The sequence below is a fragment of the Hyperolius riggenbachi genome, chromosome 1 (genome assembly GCF_040937935.1).
Source record: "Hyperolius riggenbachi isolate aHypRig1 chromosome 1, aHypRig1.pri, whole genome shotgun sequence".
Classification (NCBI taxonomy): domain Eukaryota; kingdom Metazoa; phylum Chordata; class Amphibia; order Anura; family Hyperoliidae; genus Hyperolius; species Hyperolius riggenbachi.
Window position 1 is genome coordinate 494,722,173 of NC_090646.1, and position 23,104 is coordinate 494,745,276.

A 23,104-nucleotide genomic window follows, 5' to 3' on the forward strand; every position below is an offset into this window, starting at 1 on the left:
TTCATTTAACCCTTTGTGGAAATGGGTAAGCATTTTACACCCCCGTAACTCTGGTTTGCAGAGATGTAGGGAACCCAACATTGGAGTGCAAGTACAACAATATGCCTTCTACCTGCATGAGACATGACGTGCGATTCAGACTTTGCTAACGGCCATGGCTGCGATTTATGTTCATCAGAATTGCCACCATTCACATTAAACACCCGCCGACTTTAGCGGTTAAAAGGGAAGGTTCAGGGACTATGAAAAAAAAAATCCTTATCCACTTACCTGGGGCTTCCTCCAGCCCGTGGAAGGCAGGAGGTGCCCTCGGCGCCGCTCCGCAGGCTTCCGGTGGTCTCCGGTGGCCAACCCGACCTGGCCAGGGCGGCGGCCAGGTCGGGCCTCTTCTGTGCTCCATTGTGCGTTCCACGCCGGCGCGCTGACGTCATCAGACGTCCTCCGGGCTGTACTGCGCAGGCTCAGAATGAGCCTGCGCAGTACAGCCCGGAGGACGTCAGATAACTTCAGCGCACCGGCGTGGAACGCACAATGGAGCGCAGAAGAGGCCCGACCTGGCCGCCGGCCTGGTCGGGTCGGCCACCAGGAGCCTGCGGAGCAGCACCGAGGGCACCTCCTGCCTGACACGGGCTGGAGGAAGCCCCAGGTAAGTGGATAAGGATTTTTTTTTTTCATAGTCCCTGAACCTTCCCTTTAATAGCAAAGCCCCTTTAAAAACTAAAAACACCAAAATTGTTGAGAATGTTAAGTGGAATAGTGGGAACAAGAGGAAAACCTTTTTTTTTTCAAAAAGACCTTATAGTTTTTGAGAAAATCGATTTTACAGTTTCAAAGAAAAGAGTTGATTCATTAACCCATTCGCATTCCGTCGTTTTCACTTGAGAAATGTTCACCTCCCATTCATTAGCCTATAACTTTATCACTACTTATCACAATGAACTGATCTATATCTTGTTTTTTCCGCCACCAATTAGGCTTTCTTTGGGGGGAGACACTTTACTGTAAATGCATTTTAACAGGAAGAATAAGAAAAAACAGAAAAATTAATTCTCAGTTTTCAGCCATTATAGTTTTAAAATAATACATGCCTCCATAATTAAAACTCACGTATTGTATTTGCCCATATTTCCCGGTTATTACACCGTTAAAATTATGTCCCTATCACAATGTATGGCGACAATATTTTATTTGGAAATAAAGGTGCATTTTTTCCGTTTTGCATCTATCACTATTTACAAGTTTAAAATAAAAAAAATATAGAAATATTTCATCTTTACATTGATATTTAAAAAGTTTAGACCCTTAGGTAAATATTTACATGTTTTTTTTGTTTTTTTTTATTGTAATGTTTTTTTGTTTTTTTTTATATTAAACATTTTATTTGGGTATTTTTGGGAGGGTGGGATGTAAACTATAGTTTTATAATGTAATTGTGTGTTTTTAATTTTTTTTACTTTTAGTTGTAGTTTTACTTTTTGGCCACAAGATGGCGGCCATGAGTTTGTTTACATGACGTCACTCTAAAGGCCCATACACACGTTGGATTTTTGCGAACGACGGGTCGTTTGAACGTCCCGTCGTTCAGTTGTTCGCACGCGGAATCAGACGCGTGTACGGACTATTGTTCGCGTGATAAGACTCCAGTCTTATCACGCGAACGATAGTCTGTACACACGTCGGATTTGACGTGCGAACGACTGAACGACGGAACGTTTAACGGGTCGTTCGCAAAAATCCGACGTGTGTATGGGCCTTAAGCGTAACACACGCTTAGAGTGACGCAGGGGGGAGGCAACGGCCAGAAAAAGCACAGCTTCCGAGAGAAGCTGTCGCTTTTTCAGCGGGAGAGAGGAATCAGTGATCGGGCACCATAGCCCGATACATTGATTCCGTGGCTACCGAATCTGCAGCCGGGAGTGCGCGTGCACGCATGGTTCCTGGACGTAGTTTCTACGTCCAGGAACCAAAATAGGTTAAAAAAAAAGAACCGATTCATTAAAAAGAACCGGATGATTAATGAACCGTTAGTATAGCTTAGAATGCGTCCTGAGCTGAGCTGCTTCACCTGTCACCTTCACCTAGGCTGGAACCTGGTGCACCGGGTGCCAGCCTAGGTGAGGGTGACAGGAAGGCAGGTGGGGAGAGACAGTGGGAGCCGCCAACTATACGTCCTGCTCAGGACGCATTCTAAGCTATAATAAGGGTTCATGAATCATCCGGTTCTTTTTAATGAATCGGTTCTTTTTTTTAATGAATCAACTCTTTTCTTTGAAACTTTAAAATCGATTTTCTCAAAAACTATAAGGTCTTTTTGAAAATAAACTATTCCACTTAACATTCCCAGCAATTTTGGCGTTTTTAACTTTTAAAGGGGCTTTACTATTAACCGCTAAAGTCGGCGGGTGTTTAATTTTCCCACGGTCAGAAGGAGATCTTTAAAATCAATTTTCTCAAAAACTATAAGGTCTTTTTGAAAAAAAAAATTCCCTCTTGTAGTCATTGAAAAAACCTCAGGTGTTAGACACCTTGAAACATCTTTCCCATCACTTTTGTGGCCAGCATAAACGTTTCTAGTTTTCAAAGTTCGCCTCCCCATTGAAGTCTATTGTGGTTCGCAAAAGTTCCTGCGAACCAAACTTTTTGCAGAAGTTCGAGAACCAGTTCGCGAACCGAAAATCGGAGGTTTGGGCCTCTACTGCTGAGTAGAAGAATGTCTAATTGCTAGGCAGATAGATGGTTAGATAGATAATTTCCAACATGTTGGAATTTATCTATCTAGCAGGTAAATCTTACAGAGAATCATAGGCCCAGTGCACACCAAAACCGCTAGCAGATCTGCAAAATGCTAGCGGTTTTGAGGGCAGATTTCAGAGCGATTCTAGGCATGTTTAGAGCGTGTTTCTAAACATGCCTAGCGGTTTTGGCTGAGTTTTTGTGTAGCAGATTACACAAATTGTTACAGTAAAAGCTGTTACTGAACAGCTTCTGTAACAAAAACGCCTGGCAAACCGCTCTGAAGTAGCATTTTTCAGAGCGGTTTGCGTTTTTCTTATCCTTTACATTGAGGACGAAACGCTTCTGCAAACCGCAAACGTGCAGCAGGAGGCACGTTTGCGGTTTTCTACAATCCTCAAACCACCGGTGTGCACCATCTCATTGAGATACATTAACCGAGTGGTTTGACAGGCGGATGCGGCCGGCGGATCGCATCAAAAACCGCTCGGTGTGCACTGGGCCTTACAGAAAATTGTATGGTGTATTCCCAGCATTAAAGAGATTCTTTCTCCAAGAGAGATTACCTGCCTGTTCCATTAGCATAAACTCTTGTTCAACATCCTTCACAAGGGCCCTTATTCAATTCACTCTCTCTCCTAATGCTGGGTTTACATGATACATTTTTTGCGTTCGATTCGGCGCGCGATTAGCCATGCAATTTTCTGCTCGATACTCTTATCTTCCACTCGTTTTTCTTATCTTTTTTCCATTGACTTCTATAAGAAACGAATCAAGCAGAAACATCGGACAAGTTGGGATTTTATCATCGAAGGCATCTATCGGAACGATTCTTACAACAAAACGTATCGTGTAAACCCAGCATAAGCTTTCTCCTAGGTGATATTTTCCCACCTCATCAATAAAATGCATTTTAAGCCACCAGCAAGTAAGACAATATTTAAAATAATTTTCAGTTTTGCAAATTCATCAATAAATCAAATAAAAAAATTAAATGATATTGCTATATAAAATTAATAGCCTATAAATCCAATTCTGGGTGTATGCTTGGGTTTTCAGGAACATAATGGAAAGTGTTGCCTATTCACTCGCTGTCAAAGACGGACAGTGGGCGGTTCTTTGTGGCTTATGGGAAGTTGAATATGCAAATACCTTCTGTTTTATTAAGACAAAATACCTGCGGTTTAGCTAGACCAAATTGTACTTTTTATAAATATGGCAATTGTAGACTAGGCACCAGTCTATTCGTTCCTGGATCTTAATCTGCCACCCACTACCATGTTACACACTGGCTGCTGTAGACCAATATATTTAATGTTGTCTGATCACAGAATGTTCACGCTTTGCTCTGTAGGACCACAGTGGATGACCCCCACCCTCAATTGATCTTAATCTAGGATAGGGATAGAAGTGTGTGGGAGGGATGGTGACAGTGAGTGACTGACTATACACTCTGTAGAGAGTTTTAGAAGATCTCATTATTAATGAGATCTAAAACGCTCTACAGAGTGTAAATATACAATAAAAACAACGATGACGGAATGTTCTCTACGGAATGTGCAGTAAGTAGTTAAGTTTAACCTTTTATTATCATTTAGTATTTATATAGCCCCGACATCTTACACAGCGCTGTACAGAGTGTATTATCTTGTCACTAACTGTCCCTCAGAGGGGCTCACAATCTAATCCCAACCGTAGTCATATGTCTATGTATGTATTGTGTAGTGTATGTATCGTAGTCTAGGGACAATTTAGGGGGAAGCTAATTTACTTATCTGTATGTTTTTGGGATGTGGGAAGAAACCAGAGTGCCTGGAGAAAACCCACACAGACACAGGGAGAACATACAAACTCCTTGCAGATAGTGGGAATAACTAAAATACTGACTTAGTGAAAGCATCCCATAGTTCCGCTCTGAAAGAGCCCGTTCACCATGCATGATTAGAACTACTTACTAAATGCAAATACATGACTATATATCCATGTACAGGTGGTCCTCTACTTAAAAACAGCTTTCTTTCTGGGAAATTGTAAGTTGAATTTGTTTGCAAGTCGAGCCCTGTGTTAAAAATGGTGAAACTTGGGACATATAGTATAAACTATGTTTTTATGTTTTGGGTTGTTTTCAATGTTCTTTTAAAGTGTTTTAAACTACTTTTAACAGTTTATAAAAATACTGTAATATTTAATAACAAAAATGTGTAACAAAATAAAAATAAAATAAATAAATAATAATAAAAAAAAAAACCAGTATATTTTGTACAGAAAGACAACTTTGTTTGCATCTCTGTAAAGTTATAACTTGAGTCATTTGTAAGTAGGGGACTGCTGGTCAGTTTTGAAAAGAAAAAACAAACAAAGGCCTAGTGCACACCAGAGCGGTGGAAACGCTTGGGTAATGCATTCCAATGGGCTGGTGCACACCAGAGCGGGAGGCGTTTTGCAGAAACGCATACTCCCGGGCTGCTGCAGATTTTAGATTGCGGAGGCGTTTCTGCCTCCAAAGTTAAGCATAGGAAAAACGTTTCAAAATCTGCTAGCATTTTGCGGATCTGCTAGCGGGTTTTGGTGTGCACCAGGCCAGTCATTGGAAAAATATTAGCATGTACATATTTTTACTCAATTACTTCTAAACTTAAATCACACATGTGCCAGTATTTGATCACAGCTGGATTCATTTTATCAATTAAGGATAAGGTATTAAGATGATATTTCCAAATAACTACAAGTGTATACAATTATGGCATATCTGAGACTTGTATGCGGTTATATGAAAATAACTGTTTTTTTTCAGACACTTTTGTTACTACAGTGAAAGGAATGATTGATTTTACTTGCAACTTAGTGAAATATTTACCCATGCAAGTTCTGCATTAAAAGTTTTTTTTGTTTTGTCTAAAAAAAATAATTTCAGGTTCAACACCTATCAAATCTATTTTATATTACTATAGCTTAGTAGCATTTGTTGGAAAAATGTAACAGCTAAAAATTTACCAGCTAATTTAGCCTAGGATTTCAGATTTCGTACACAAGGACAAGTAAACAAAATTTTCAAGGATTCAACAGATCAATGAATCTACAAATTATTGTGCTGCAATATGAAAACAAATTGTTGACAATCACATACACTTCTATTATTGCATATAAAGGAACAGTGTGTTCTACTACAAGTCAGGCCATGTTCACAGTGGTGCGTTACATTTGGGTGTAACAGCCAATTTGTAAGGCGGCTTGCCACATTACAGTGCACCACCTATGTGACGTTCACAATGCGGCGGGTGCGTTGTGGCATAACGACATGCAGCATTGTAATGCACTGAATGCAATGCAGTACCGTTAACTAACAGTGAAGAATACTTCTCATTAATTGTATGCGACGCTACATGTAGGGAACGTGTGGCAGACTTTTTACAGGATATTCTTATTGCTTAGTATCTCCGATTGGAAAAATTTACAGACTAAAATTTGACTGGAATTTTATGATTTCATGGACAACTGGACAATTTACAAGGATTTGACTGTTCTTGCCAAACAAATATAAGTGGCACATAGACCTTATAGGGACCCTGAGCGGTCACTTAAAAAAGAAAAACAGACTTACCTGGGGGTTCCTCCAGCCCGCCGTAGCCCGTGTGGTCTCCGGCATCCTTCTGGCCCCCTCCGCTGTCCCGCTGGTGGCTCCGGTAACATGCCGATTTCTGGGTAGCGATCGCGTCATCGTGCTGACCATCATAAGAGCCCTGCACATGCGTGGTTCTCTAAGGACTAAACCACTCATGCGCAGGGCTCTTACGGCAGCAAGCACAATGATGCGACGGCTATGTAGCGGGGGTATGAACACGTGACTTCCCCCGAAGTCAGCATGTTACCGGAGCTGCCAGTGGGACAGCAGAGGGGGGCCAGGAGGATGACGGGGACCTTGCGGGCTATGGTGGGCTGAAGGAAGCTCCAGGTAAGTCCGGTTTTCTTTTTTTTTTTAAATGACAGCTCAGAGTCCCTTTAAATAATTACAAAATGTATTTCTTTTGCTAGACTAGCAAGCCGCGTACAAATCTTCAGGACTACCACAGTCCAGTGGAAAAAGGCATAAAAGTACAAGTGATAAAACAAATGTATAAAATAAAGCAAAAGCATAGCACATTCCCTTGGTAAAACACACGTCAGCATAAACATTGATATCTTTCTTTGAGGTCTCTCTCTGCCTATTATACTGTATTCATACTTCAATTTATGTGTTAAGATGGATATAGACCTTTAAAAAATACAATTTCTGTTGCCATCAAACGTTCCTGTTGCTACTAGGAAATTGTTCAACTGGCCTGGTAGAAATATTAGATTAGCAAGCTTTAACTGTTATTATGCAGCACAGATTTGGAGAAATGCTCAAATTTCTGGCTCGCAAGAAAATTTAAGGGAAACTGTATACGGTTTTGAACTGGGCAAGTTAAAAGCAGTTTTTGCCGATTGTGACTGAGCTGCAGAGAGCCATCCTGCATTTCTGTTACTTTAGCAGCGTCCTGTCCACTTCATAAATGCAGAGACATGCTAGCGGAATAATGCAAATGAAGGGTGTGGCATGACCCAGACATGTGGTACTGTGCACAGGATGATCCCGGAGACAGGAGTGTAATCGAAGATGCGGGCAGCGAGGGTTGCGCAGGCGCAATCGACTCGGTGAGCCCCCGGAAGTGAAAGTGGGTTGCTGTGGGGGACTGGAGGAACGCTCAGTGATGGCGCTGGCACAGGACGGCTGCAGGGGGCCTGTAGAAGCCCCAGGTAAGTTAAATTGGCTTTTTTTCAACTAATTTAGGTTCCCTTTAAATGCTACAACTAAGAAAAAATAGAGACAGCTATTGTTGGCACTCTACAAGGGTCACAGGGAGAGGAGATTGAAATATCCAAGGCTGCGCCACAATTAGGTCGCTGCGTGCTGAAGACATAGGTGTAACAATCAAATGTGAATAAAAAGAACAGAAAGTCCGGCACTGCGTGACCATTTATAGGAGTGCTGTGCATTCCAAGCCATTCAAAACAACTTGTACTGGTACAAAGTGCAAACATTAGAAAATAAACGTTGTGGCATAGAGGTGGTGCGTGCTAGTTGGAAAATGCCCAACAGCCATTTTTGTGCAACAGCAGCCCTTCTTCTGAGGCCAGATATCAGTACAAGTAATAATATTGTTTTGAATGGCTTGGAATGCACAGCACACCAATAAATGGCCAAGCAGTGCCCGAATTTTTGTTCTTTTTACTCATAAATGCTACAATAGGAAAGGATATGGGAAACTGACAACTGAAAATCTAAGAGGAGAAGAAAAAGTATTCCTTTATTTAAAAAGGCACAGACTAACCAGCAAGCTCATGGTGACCCAGAACTCATTGGAGTGTGTAAGGGACTACAATGGTCCTAAAAGCCCCCTTACTAAGATGTTAAGAAAAACAAAAGTTTGCTTTCCTAAAACAGAAAGAATTTGCGATAATTCAGGTTGGAGTGAGCTTGAGATGTCTCCCAGAGCAACACTGCTGAATATATGCAAATTAACCATTGTACCCTTAGAAGCTAAACACACCTCCAGAACCGCTGGATTGCATTGTTAATTTGCATATATTCAGCAGTGTTGCTCTGGGAGACATCTCAAGCTCACTCCAACCTGAATTATCGCAAATTCTTTCTGTTTTAGGAAAGCAAACTTTTGTTTTTCTTAACATCTTAGTAAGGGGGCTTTTAGGACCATTGTAGTCCCTTACACACTCCAATGAGTTCTGGGTCACCATGAGCTTGCTGGTTAGTCTGTGCCTCTCGGATTCACAAGCCCTACTCCATAGAGCCAAATTAATCCATGCCATGCACTGATGAGGATCAAACAGTCCGAAACAGTCTGTATGCATGTTGGATTATTATGGCTCTGTACAAATTAACAAGCTGACACATCATTGCAATCCAGCGGTTCTGGAGGTGTGTTTAGCTTCTAAGGGTACAATGGTTAATTTGCATATATTCAGCAGTGTTGCTCTGGGAGACATCTCAAGCTCACTCCAACCTGAATTATCGCAAATTCTTTCTGTTTTAGGAAAGCAAACTTTTGTTTTTATTTAAAAAAAAAAAAAACACTTACTGAACTGCAGTCAGGCTTGGTTCACACGTAAAAAAGCTGTCCGCTCCTGCAAGCTTTTGACAGTTGGCATCAGTTTTGTATGAGTTTCTGTGGATGTGTTCACACATAAAAAAGGTATACAGTTCCAATCTAGTCAGGTAAAAGTGACAGAAAACTAATGCACAACTGACAGGATGGGACAAGGCTGCACTGGAAATGTACAGATTTATGTGTGAACCAAGCCCAACTCCGTCCAACTGCCAAAATAGTGTTCAAACGAGTAGGAAAGTTCTATATCTTTGTATAGATCCTTTCCAGAAGGGCTTTTTGGACTAGTCCAAAAGCTGTCAGATTTGTCAACATTTTACTACCTACTGTAAGTGAAAGCAGCTTAGGAAAATGTAATTTATAGTGCATTTTAGATGTATACCTTATATACTCACTTATAAGCCTAATTTTTCAGCACAAAAAAATGTGCTGAAAAGTAAGCCCTAGGGAATATATGCGAGTCAGTGGAGCAGAACAGATGGTGGAGCAGGTTTTGCTACTGGCAGAGGAGCGCAAGGATCTTGAACTAGTGATCTCTTGCCAGCTGGCTCCCTGCTGTGTCCGTGTCCCCCATTCTCTGCAACATGGTGTGCAGAGTTCGCTGCTAAAGACTACCTGTGTCCCCCGGCTTGTGGTGCAGAGCGTGCAAGCAACATGTAAGTGGTGCAATGATCCATCGGGTGTTCTTCCTATGTGGCAATTGCTGTGTCTCATATCCATGACGCCATCTAGTGGCGTCTTGAGACACAGCTGTATCATTCTTAGGGCACTTCTGGCTATGGGGAGAAGGAATGACTTGTACTGGGGGCACATCTAGCTACTGTATAGGGGGCTATACTGGGGAGGGAGCTTATACGCAAGTTAATTACATTTCCCTGATTTCTGAGGGCAAAGTGGGTACCTCGGCTTATACGTGGGTGGGCCTATATGCAAATATATATGGTATATAATGTACATTTTAAAAAATTTTCGTGATAGAGTGTCCTTCAAGCTATCACTATTTTCATTTTCTATTGGTCTGTACTCTTCTTTACGTTTCTCTTTCAATTCCTATGTTGCTTTTAATTACTTAGATACAGTGGGTTGCAAAAGTATTCGGCCCCGTGGAATTCCAATAAAATTTATACATGTTTGTGGCAGTAATGTGACAAAATGTGGAAAACTTCAAGGGGGCCGAATACTTTTGCAACCGACTGTAATTTAGAAAGACAATATCCCGTGTTCATTACCTGTATTACTATTTTTAAATTTTAAACCATGCAAAACACACTCCCTGGAGAATTTTAGAAAATATCTTAACATATTGATTTAAACTCTGAATTAATTTTTCAGCGCGATCCAAGTCTACGTCTTGCAATTATGTAAAAATGCCTTGAGGTCATAAAGCTTTCAACAGCAGATTTACAAAACATCATGTACTTTACTGTTTGCAATTCACAGTATGTGATTATGCATGGACTTTCCTTATCTGAACAATTACGTAGTCTGCCAGGCAATAAATCAGATGCTTAAAATTAATAATGAAAATGACTAATAAAAATAAAACTGATCTATTCAATGCTAATTTCTTAAGCAACACGATATACAGTATAAAAAGGATCAGAACATTCACAAACAATATGTTTAAAAAAGAAAACAAAAACCAATTTCCACTCAATACAGTATGGAAATTAATAATTATTCTCTTCCCTATTCACGGTGCAACTACGCTATTATTATCTATATAGTGCCCAGATGTTCTGTAGCACCATACAGAGCAAACAATGCAATAGATACATTTGTAGTAACACACTGCACAATCAGGACATCCTGCAACACAAGTACAAATACATACATAGCCGATACGCAATTTAAAACATCACCAATCCTGGTACACGTTTATTTGCTAAAGTATAACGGAAACAGGAAACGCAAGGGGAAGTCCCTGTACTTCCAAGCTCGCAACCTAGAAGGTAGCGAGATGAAGACACTAGGGGAGGAGAAGATGTGGTTACACTGCAAGCTAGTGTTTTACCCATTATAAAAAGCATTAAAGAGGAGTTGTCAGCCATACTATCTCAGAAAACAAACAAACACATATATAAGCAGATAAATATTTGCTCTACTTACATAACATATGTATTGCACTGTCCACATTTTGATGTTAGTGATTTTTCTATAGGAAAAGAAAAAAAAAAAAAAAGCGAAAATCCTTAGCATTTCCCATTTTAAGTGTGGCTATTTTGAAGCCAATCCTGATGTCATTTCCTCCCTTACTCTCCTCTGCCTGATTTGTATGCATTGCCCTCCCTTCACTACAGAAAGTGCATTGTCTCTGCATGAGAAATATTGGTCAATCAGAGAGGAACAGAGGTGTGGGAGGGGAAAATAGGAGGGAAAGAGGCTTCAGCCAATCAGGCTGCATTAGTTAAGTCGGAGGGGGAAGTAGAGAAGCCAAAAAGGACAACCCAGCATGCCCTGCAACTTCTTTTTTGCATACAAAATTTTGTGTGTACCAAATAAGAGTAAGGCTGCATTTCCACTTGTGCGGTGGGAATTGTCGCAGGAAAAATTTGCATGCGGATGCGAATTTCGCATGCGGGTCTATGCGAATTTTCATGCGAATTCGCATGGATGACGATGTATGCGAATTTAACCATGGCAGTGCTGGTGTGATTTTCCATTGTTTCTATGCGAATTTGCATGAAAATTCGCATGAAAATTCACATACCCAAACCGCATGCGCATTTCCTATTAAATACATTGTATGCGATTCGCATAGCGTTATGCGAATTCTGATGGCTCTGCCGCGCGAATTTTTACACAGAAAAAAACGTAAAGGAATCCTGACACGTGGAAACAGTCCCATTCACTTGTATTGCTATGCGAATTTGCATGCGAATTCGCGATAGTGGAAATGGGCCCTCAGGTAAACTGGGGAATGATCATTTATCAACAAGAAAAGTATTAGTGATTTTAACTTTTGGATTACCTGGTTAGCATCCTTATTACGTGTTTACCAGATAAAAATAAAGAACTGATTTTTTATTTTATCCCTAACAATTACACTTTAAGAATAAAGACCAAGATAACAAAATAGTCATTATGAAGACCACCATCTAGTCATTGAATTCATACTTATTGTTATGAATTTGCTACACGATGGGCTTTTATAGAAGGCAGCTTAAAGGACCCCTACTGTGAAAAATTGTAAAATGTAAAATACAGGATCTTCTAAAAAAAATTAGCATATTGTGATAAAGTTCATTATTTTGTGTAATGTACTGATAAACGTTAGACTTTCATATATTTTAGATTCAAATACACACAACTGAAGTAGTTCAAGCCTTTTATTGTTTTAATATTGATGATTTTGGCATACAGCTCATGAAAACCCAAATTTCCTATCTCAAAAAATTAGCATATTTCATCCAACCAATAAAAAAAAAAGTGTTTTTAAAACAAAAAAAAAGTAAACCTTCAAATAAATAATTATGTTCAGTTATGCACTCAATACTTGGTCGGGAATCCTTTTGCAGAAATGACTGCTTCAATGCGGCGTGGCATGGAGGCAATCAGCCTGTGGCACTGCTCAGGTGTTATGGAGGCCCAGGATGCTTCGATAGCGGCCTTAAGCTCATCCAGAGTGTTGGGTCTTGCGTCTCTAAACTTTCTCTTCACAATATCCCACAGATTCTCTATGGGGTTCAGGTCAGGAGAGTTGGCAGGCCAATTGAGCACAGTAATACCATGGTCAGTAAACCATTTACCAGTGGTTTTGGCACTGGGAGCAGGTGCCAGGTCGTGCTGAAAAATTAAATCTTCATCTCCATAAAGCTTTTCAGCAGATGGAAGCATGAAGTGCTCCAAAATCTCCTGATAGCTAGCTGCATTGACCCTGCCCTTGATAAAACACAGTGGACCAACACCAGCAGCTGACATGGCACTCCAGACCATCACTGACTGTTGAATCTAAACTATATGAAAGTCTAATGTTTATCAGTACATTACAGAAAATAATGAACTTTATCACAATATGCTAATTTTTTGAGAAGATCCTGTACATGTAAACTCATACAAATAAGAAGTATGTTTCTACCAGAGTAAAATGGGCTATAAACTAATTTTCTCCTATAATAATAATCATAACATTTGTATAGCGCTTTTCTCCTGTTGGACTCAAAGCGCTCAAGAGCTGAAGCCCCTAAGGGCGCACTCAAGGGGCCACCCTGCATGTTAGGAAGTCTTGCCCAAGGACTTCTTACTGAATAGCTACTGACCCAAACCAGGATTTGAACCCTGGTCTCCCATGTCGAAGGCAGTAACAGAACTGACAGGTTTTTGACTAGTCAATTTTTTCAAGGGGAATTCTCAGTGCCATATTTTTCAGACTATAAGACGCACCCAGGTTTAGAGGACAAATAACAGGGAAACACAAAATATACTAAACCTGGTAAGTCTATGGTGCAGGGGTGTCTTTTAGACATCCCCCCCCCCCCCCAAGCTATCTCTAACAAAGCTACTCTAAGTTACACTGCACTCACCCCTGCTGTATTTCAGATACACTAACTACACTACACCTACCCCTACTGACCCCCCAAGGTACACTAACTACACTACTTACCCCTGCTGACCCCCCCATCTACTCTAACTACAGTACATTCACCCTGCTGACTCCCTAGCTGCTCTAACTACAGTACATTCACCCCTACTGACCCCCCCCCCCAGCTGCTCTAACTACACTACACTTACTCCTGCTGACCTCCCAATTGCTCTAACTACTGTACCCTGCAACAATATAGCTCTTACATGATCCAGCTAGCTCCTCTCCTCCTCCACGTTGCAGTTGCTCGGTTGTGCAGGCAGTGGAGCTCCGGACACCTCCCTCCCCCCCTTTATCTGCCAGCCCGTGCAGAGACAAGAGGAAATTATGCTAGCATGCTCTGTGTCCTGCAACGCTGGCACTGTCATTAATGTAAATAAGTACGGAAGCTGCTTTCTGGTGCCGGAAATATGCTTGGACGTTAGGAGGGACTGGGAGAAATCATAAAGAGGGATCAGGCAGACCCAGATAGCAGCTTCTGCACTTAGTTATATGAATGATAGCGCCAGCGATGCAGGACACAGAGCATGCTAGCATAATTTGCATAATTTCCTCCTCTGATGTTGCTGCAGAGATCTGAAGTCTGCCTGCAAGTCCCTCTTCGCTACCAGGCGCAGTCACAGCTGTCCCGAAGCTCTGCCGCCCTGCTTCTCCTCGAGTCCGGAATTGCGCTTTAGTTGCAGGACTCCTCGTGGCCACATCGGGTCTGCGCCCATCGCAGCCACCTCGAAACGGGTCTGCTCTCCTCGTGACCACCTCGGATCGGGTCTGCTTTCCTCACGGCCACCTCAGATCAGGTCTGCTTTCCTCTTGCTGCACATACGGGTAAAGCTGAACAGGAGTCTCCGCCACTGGGCATAAAGGCGCTGATATATGCAGGCCAAGAGGTTTAAACCGGCTGGTGAGGATCGTGCTGTGAGGTACTGTAACACACTTCCCTTCATTGCCGGCTGTAAACGCTCCCCACCCCTACTCTGCACACGCGCCCTCATGCTCCCTAACCGTACATTTGGACCATAAGATTTCCCTGCTCAGTTTTGGGGGGAGAAAAAGTGCGTCTTATAGTCTGAAAAATACAGTTTTTCATTTATTCCATACAAAAACACTCCCTGAAAAAGATCTCTACAAACATGCAGACCGCCCCACCCCCACCTGTTCGCACTCTAGCCCTAGGTAAGTGTTACCATCAAAAGCCCTGGATGGCAGTTGCTCAGCACTGGATGGCAGTTGCTCTGTCCAACTGCCAGCCAGTGCTTTTGATGGTAAAGAAAACAAAGTTCCCATTAATTGATCTAAGCCCCCGTATGAATGACCGCAGCCGTCTATGAGACGGCGCTGCCATTCACAAAGAACATCCACGCATCACTTCTTCTATGCGTAGTGTTACTACGCATCAGAAAGTGAGTGACGAGGACATCTTGTGGCCAAAAAGTAAAATTACATGTACATTTTTTTTTCAATAAAGGATCTATTTTTTAACTTATTTTTACATATTAAATTAACTCCTGACCTCCTACATTCCCCAATAGTTACCTTTTTTTTTTTTTTTTTTGTTGAAAAAAAAAATTAATTTACAACTACCCTCCAACTACTGCCCTATCTCCCTCCTCCCCTTTGCCTCAAAACTCCTTGAGCGTCTGGTTCACAAACGCCTGACCCAGTACCTCAATGCCAACTCACTGCAACCTGGATTTCGGCCTGCCCACTCAACCAAAACTGCTCTCACCAAAGTGGTCCATGACCTTGCCTTAGCTAAAGCTTAAGGTAAATACTCCATTCTCCTCCTCCTTGACCTTTTAGCAGCTTTTGACACAGTAGATCATCCCCTACTCCTCCAGTCCCTTCAGTCCAGGGGCATTCACGATCTCGCCCTGACCTGGTTTTCATCCTACCTCTCCAATCGCTCCTTCACGACCTCCTTCAATGAGTCCTCGTCCACCCCCAACCACCTCTCGGTGGGAGTCCCCCAAAGCTCGGTCCTTGGCCCCCTACTGCTCTCCCTATATACATCCTCCATTGGCAAGGTTATCTCCTCCATGGGTTTTAACTATCATCTGTATGCAGATGACACCCAAATCTACCTCCACACCCCTGACATCTCGACCATTAGTGTCAAGGTGACAAGGTGTCCTCCTGCCTATCAGCCATCTCCTCCTGGATGTCCGCTAGGTTCGTGAAACTAAATCTAGACAAAACGGAATTTATGATCTTCCCACCCCGGCTATCCCTGAACCTCCCAGGTGTGCATGTCACTGTTAACCACACTACCATTCGCCCTACCTCTCAAGCCCGCTGTCTGGGTATCACCCTGGACTCCGAACTCTCCTTCACTCCCCACATCCAAAACCTCACAAAGTCATGCAACTTCCACCTTCGTAAGATTTGCCCTTTCCTGACCTCTGCCACCATCAAACTCCTCATCCATGCCCTCATAATTTACCGCCTCGACTACTGTAATGCCCTTCTGTCTGGTCTCCCTATGACCCGAATAGCCCCACTGCAGTCCATCATGAATGCGGCAGCCAGAATTATCCACTCCTCACATTGCTCCACCAGGGCGGCTCCCCTCCATGAATCCCTCCACTGGCTTCCTATCCAGTTCAGAATCAGATTCAAGATATAGTGTCTGACCTACAAATCTGTCCACAAAACCTGTCCAACCTACATTTCTGATCTTACTCAGAGGTAAACACTTAGCCGCTCACTCCGTTCCTCCAATGAACTTCGCCTGACTGCCCCCCGCATCACACAGTTCCAGGACTTCTCAAGACCTGCTCCAACACTTTGGAACTCTCTACCTCCACCCATTAGGGTAGCCCCCTCCTTCAACATCTTCAAGAAGGCCCTCAAAACTCACCTTTTCACTCTGGCCTACCACCCCTTACAATTGCTCTAAACCCACAACGGAACTCTGGTCCCTACCAGTGCAGTTTCTAGGCTAAAATGCACCCAGGGCGAGGGTGTAAAAATTGCGCCCCCCCCGGAGCAAGGTATGGGTGCCCGCAGTATAGGTTAGCCAGGTCTAGTATCACTTAGTATAGGTCCCCCCAGTATAGGAAGCCAAGAATAGGTACCCCAGTATAGGTAGCCAGGCATAGGTGAGCCAGTATAGTTGCCCCCGCTATAGGTTAGCCAGGTAGGTGCCTCCAGTATAGGTAGCCAGTATAGTTGCCCCCAGTATAGGTTAGATAGGCAGGCGCCCCCGGTATAAGTTAGATAGGTAGGTGCCCCAGTACAGGTTAGCTAGGTGGGTGCCTCTAATATAGGTAGCCAGAATAGTTGCCCCCAGCATAGGTTAGATAGGTAGGTGCCCCCAGTATAAGTCATTTAGGTAGGTGTCTCCAATATAGGTAGCCAGTATAGTTGTCACCTGTATAGGCTAGCTAGGTAGGTAGGTGCCCCCAATACAGGTTAGATAAGTGCCCCCAGTATAGGTTAGATAAGTAGCTGCCCCCCCAGTATAGGTTAGATAGGTAGCTGCCCCCCAGTATAGGTTAGATAGGTAGGTTCCCCTCAGTATACGTTAGATAGGTAGGTGCCCCCCAGTATAGGTTAGATAGGTAGCTGCCCCCCAGGATAGGTTAGATAGGTAGCTGCCCCCCAGGATAGGTTAGATTAGGTAGGTGCCCCCCAGGATAGGTTAGATAGGTAGCTGCCCCCCAGCGTAGGTTAGATTAGGTAGGTGCCCCCCAGGATAGGTTAGATAGGTAGCTGCCCCCCAGCGTAGGTTAGATTAGGTAGGTGCCCCCCAGGATAGGTTAGATAGGTAGCTGCCCCCCAGGATAGGTTAGATAGGTAGCTGCCCCCCAGCGTAGGTTAGATTAGGTAGGTGCCCCCCAGGATAGGTTAGATAGGTAGCTGCCCCCCAGGATAGGTTAGATTAGGTAGGTGCCCCCCAGGATAGGTTAGATAGGTAGCTGTCCTCCATAATGGAGGGGGGAGCCGGAGCCACGGAGAGGGCAGCCCGACCTCTCCCTTCCTCTCCCGGGCCACCCTCCGTGCTCCCCCCTCAGATGTATAGTGAGCAGCAGCAGCCAGGGAGGGAGCGCTGTATACAACATACCTCCCTGGCTCCAAGCGCTGTTCTCTCGTCGCCGGTCTTCTCCCATCTGCCTACACGCGTATACATACGCTGCTTCCGGCTAAACAGGAAGCAGCGTGTGTATAAGCGTGTATGCATTGCAGAGAGAAGAAGACCGGCGACGAGAGAACAGCGCTTGGAGCCAGGGAGGTATGTTGTATACAGCGCTCCCTCCCTGGCTGCTGCTGCTCAATATACATCTGAGGGGGGAGCACGGAGGGCGGCCCGGGAGAGGAAGGGAGAGGTCGGGCTGCCCTCCCCGCGGCTACGGTGCTTCCCCCCTCCATTACAGCGCCCCGCTCCCAACAGCGCCCCGGGCGGTGGCACGCCCCGCACGGGGCTAGAAACGGCCATGGTGCCTACCTTTCGTGTCTCTACCTCTCCTTCTAGATTTTAAGCCTTTGGGCAGGGTCCTCCTCCTTTTGTGTCCTACCTGATCATGCACCTCCATTACTGTGAACCCATGCTATGCACTTTAGTGAACCTAACTTGTCTAATTTCCATGCTCCACCCAGTGACTGACTAAGCATTACCTTATGCTCATACTGTGCTGTGTGATCTGGTTTTCTTGTATTCCTGTATTGTCATATTGCTGTATGTCACCTCTAAATATTGTCTGTAATGTAAATTAATGTTCAGCGCTGCGTAATATGTTGGCGCTTTATAAATACAATAAATAATAATAATATTAATAATAATAATAATAAATTAGGGATGGACGCAAAACTGAAAAAAATGCACCTTAATTTCCAAATAAAATATTGGCGCCATACATTGTACTAGGGAAAAATGTTAAACGCTGCAATAACCGGGACAAATGGGTAAATAAAATGTGTGGGTTTTAATTGCATTAGCATGTATTATTTGAAAACGATAATGGCCGAAAACTGAGAAATAATGAATTATTTCCTTTTTTTTCTTATTTTTCCTGTTAAAACACTTTGCTAAAAAAAAAAAAAAAAAAAAAAAAAAAAAAAGAATTCTTAACAAAAAGTACTCCCCAAAGAAGCCTAAATGGTGGTGAAAAAAGACAACAAGATATAGATTGTTTCGTTGTGATAAGTAGTAATAACGTTATAGGCGAATGAATGGAAGGAGGACAGACAGGTGAAAATTGCTCTGTTTTTTTAAGGGGGAAAACCCTTCGAAGTGACGTGGTTAAATCATTCACAAAATGCAGGATTGTTGTACGGTACTTAAAATAACAATCCAGACTAGAACTTAACAATCAATTCAAAAACAAATCTGTTAGACAGAATAATATTGTATTCTCATCTCTTGGTTACAACTCTGAATGCTCATAGTTTCCTAGATGGCTGCGTTCTACAGTGGTGACAGCTGCTCCTCAAATCTAAAAACTGATCACAGAATAGGGATCAATTTACCACCTGCACTACTTCTCAGCCAGATTTCAGCAGGAACTAACTTGTGATCCGATCACTGCTTCCAGCGATGAGGTAGTGCTTGATGCAGTTCATAACTATGTGATTATGAAGGAGGCTCTGCACGCCTCCTCTTTGGTTAATTCAAAATGTACTGCCTTTTCCAGTCTGTTGATAGGCTTCTGATAATTTTTTATTAGCTTATCAATTGGGCCTGTGTTGGTCAATTAAGCACTGTTAGATTTTTATCAGAGAGAATAAATCTGCCTGAAATATTTGGGTTATGGCCACCCTGATTCAGAGTGGAAAGGAAATAGAAATGGAGGCATGAGACACAGGTATCAAGGCACCTGCTAACATTTAGACTGCTAGAGGCATACACTTAAAAAGGGGGGCAGCAAATTTGGGTGTGAGGTAAACTTCTGATAAGATATCGGCAATATAATATTTTAATATATCGGCTTATATTCTAACCCTCCACTCTAAGTGCCTATCCATAACCCCCTAACTAATGCCTAACCTAATCCTCCCCCCCCCCCCCCCACCAAATACCTACTCTAACTTCAACCGTAAATGCCTAAAAAGAAGACTTCCTACTGCCTTTTCCCCCCCTCCGGTAATTGTCTATCTCTAACCCCCTACACACAAAGCCTAACCCTAACACCATACCCCCTCTCTCCCCGGTAAGTGCCTTACAGGGACCTAAAATCAGGCCCCCAATGACTGACAGTTATCTGCTGGGCATGCACAGGCCTTACTCACGACGATGGTCTACAAACAGCTACAACCATTACTAGCTGCATCGGGCAACCAAATGACCTTGGTAATGAGTACTGCTTGGTAATGAGTACTTACCATGCTACTTACAGGGAGTGCAGAATTATTAGGCAACTTGTATTTTTGAGGAATAATTTTATTATTGAACAACAACCATGTTCTCAATGAAACCAAAAAACTCATTAATATCAAAGCTGAATATTTTTGAAAGTAGTTTTTAGTTTGTTTTAGCTATTTTAGGGGGATATCTGTGTGTGCAGGTGACTATTACTGTGCATAATTATTAGGCAACTTAACAAAAAACAAATATATACCCATTTCAATTATTTATTTTTACCAGTGAAACCAATATAACATCTCAACATTCACAAATATACATTTCTGACATTCAAAAACAAAACAAAAACAAATCAGTGACCAATATAGCCATGGATTCTGTCAGTGTTTTGATCTGTTCACCATCAACATTGTGTGCAGCAGCAACCACAGCCTCCCAGACACTGTTCAGAGGGGTGTACTGTTTTCCCTCCTTGTAAATCTCACATTTTATGATGGACCACAGGTTCTCAATGGGGTTCAGATCAGGTGAACAAGGAGGCCATGTCATTAGTTTTTCTTCTATTATACCCTTTCTTGCCAGCCACGCTGTGGAGTACTTGGACACGTGTGATGGAGCATTGTCCTGCATGAAAATCATGTTTTTCTTGAAGGATGCAGACTTCTTCCTGTACCACTGCTTGAAGAAGGTGTCTTCCAGAAACTGGCAGTAGGACTGGGAGTTGAGCTTGACTCCATCCTCAACCTGAAAAGGCCCCACAAGCTCATCTTTGATGATACCAGCCCAAACCAGTACTCCACCTCCACCTTGCTGGCGTCTGAGTCGGACTGGAGCTCTCTGCCCTTTACTAATCCAGCCACGGGCCCATCCATCTGACCCATCAAGACTCACTCTCATTTTATCAGTCCACAAAACCTTAGAAAAATTTCTTGGCCAAGTCTTGACGTTTCAGCTTGTGTGTCTTGTTCAGTGGTGGTCGTCTTTCAGCCTTTCTTACCTTGGCCATGTCTCTGAGTACTGCACACCTTATGCTTTTGGGCACGCCAGTGATGTTGCAGCTCTGAAATATGGCCAAACTGGTGGCAAGTGGCATCTTGGCAGCTGCACGCTTGACTTTTCTCAGTTCATGGGCAGTTATTTTGCGCCTTGGCTTTTCCACATGCTTCTTGCGACCCTGTTGACCATTTTAAATGAAATGCTTGATTGTTCGATGATCACGCTTCAGAAGCTTTGCAAATTTAAGAGTGCTGCATCCCTTTGCAAGATATCTCACTATTTTTGACTTTTCGGAGGCTGTCAAGTCCTTCTTTTGACCCATTTTGCCAAAGGAAAGGAAGTTGCCTAATAATTATGCACACCTGATATAGGGTGTTGATGTCATTAGACCACACCCCTTCTCATTACAGAGATGCACATCACCTAATATGCTTAATTAGTAGTAGGCTTTCGAGCCTATACAGCTTGGAGTAAGACAACATGCATAAAGAGGATGATGTGGTCAAAATACTAATTTGCCTAATAATTCTGCACTCCCTGTATTTGTGACTATGTACTGAGTTCTTCTCTTCTGTGCTAATACTCTAGACTCCCACAACCCTATAAGGTTTATACCATTTAATGGCTAACTCAGTTGATTAAAAGCGCAAGCTTCGGATATATCTTGTTCAGACTCCCATCCTGCATACCATCTATGGAACTTTGTCGGGAGGCCACTACGGTACAATACTCTGCTTCTTTACACAACCTAATAGTTTAAAATATCTCTTGGGAACTCTAGTGGTGAAAGTCCTACAATTTAAAACTCTCAGGTCTGCTAACTGGCCACAGGCAAGATGTGAGGGCTTATCTCCCTGTGTTGCATTTGTTATTTATTTAATGCCGTTAGGAAATTAACAAGAGGGAATGCATAGCTCCAAAATTTGCAAAAATCCGTAAGCCTGAAGAAATTTGCACACAGCAGAATACAACACATGCAAAGGATGGACAATTCGTAATAGGGAAGATCCCAGTTAGGATTCATTTACTGCTTTCCACATTTTAATTAGCTACGACACATGGTATGAACACCAATGCTGAGAATTATGAAACGACTTACCTGCCATAGTTTCATGCACATAAGCATTCCCCACTTGCTATCTGCAGCTGGCTTCATACAGCCCAGTGGTTTTTTAGATGCCAATTCAATAACCTGAACCTGTTGGAAAATAAAACAGCCAAATACATTATGACATCATTGCTATGATTGAAAGAACACAAAACAAAAGTAAAAAGTGAAAAGTCATCTTTAGAGACTACACACTATAAATGATAACCAAAGAGAATCCATGAATCTGAAGCAAACATGTTTGCCATGTATCTCATCCCTTTGTAGTTTTCTACAGCAAAGAAATAACTGTGCCTCAATTTACACGAGATCAAGGATTCAATTGTATTGTATCAAGTATTTCTTCTTACATGCAAATGAGTACAAAAACATACTGTATGAGTCAACATCAAAACACAGATACCGGAAACACTAGGGGGAGGTCCCTGAGCGTCTAAACTTACAATCTAGAGGATAGTAGGGTGAAGACACTAGTGGAGTAGATGAAGGGATTAGCAGATGAGGCAATGAGCATTTAATTCTAGCTATAATAAATTATAAGCTTGTCTAAAGAGGTAGGTTTTGAGGGAGCGTTTGAACTTTTCCAGGCTTTATTCCCTTTGTCTCTTGTTGGGTCACTTCACTTGCACCTCCTCAGAGATACAGGTCCAGGCTGTGTAGTGCGTTTTTCAGCAGCTCATTGAGAAGTGATTAGAGATCCCCAATGCAATAGGTACTAACAGCAACTTTCAGTACTTGCAATGGGTACTAATAGCAACTTTCAGTCGCATATATGTTATGCTTTCTCATACTGGCAGTGATCTATGTTCAGCAGAGATCTGATTGAATACCTCCCTTCCCACTGCAGCCACTAGCTTTGTAGTACTCACCACAACTCCTGCCCATGCCCCCACCTCCATGCTCTACCGCGGAATGGCGGTGTGTGTGTGTGTGTGTGTGTGTGTGTGTTTTATTTGACATGTCCCTGTTGATCCAGAGGAAGGCGAAAACCCCTTACAAGGCATGGTCCAATTAGCACCAAAATGAAAAAATGCCTTTCGGAATCCAGATAGCAGTCAAATAAAATCCCTGCATCAACACCACTGGCAATTACCTAGTAATTATAACCATGATGTCTTTCAATGCAAAAAAAAAAAAAAAAAAGCATCTAAGCCCCCCTTAAAAGCAGATATAGAATTTGACATAACTACCGGTACTTCCGCTTCCTGCAGTTGTACATAGGGATGATCAGAGATGCAAATATA

General features: G+C 42.6%; 1 protein-coding gene across 2 annotated transcripts in view; it reads right to left on the reverse strand.

The window, feature by feature from the left end:
- Positions 1-23,104, reverse strand: part of GNB1L (G protein subunit beta 1 like) — a 114,171-nt gene that overhangs the window by 15,354 nt on the left and 75,713 nt on the right. For both annotated transcript variants that reach the window (XM_068271576.1, XM_068271575.1), the window contains one exon: positions 21,852-21,950. In XM_068271576.1, coding sequence (XP_068127677.1) covers positions 21,852-21,950 — 99 coding nt within the window. The remainder of the gene's footprint in view (positions 1-21,851; positions 21,951-23,104) is intronic.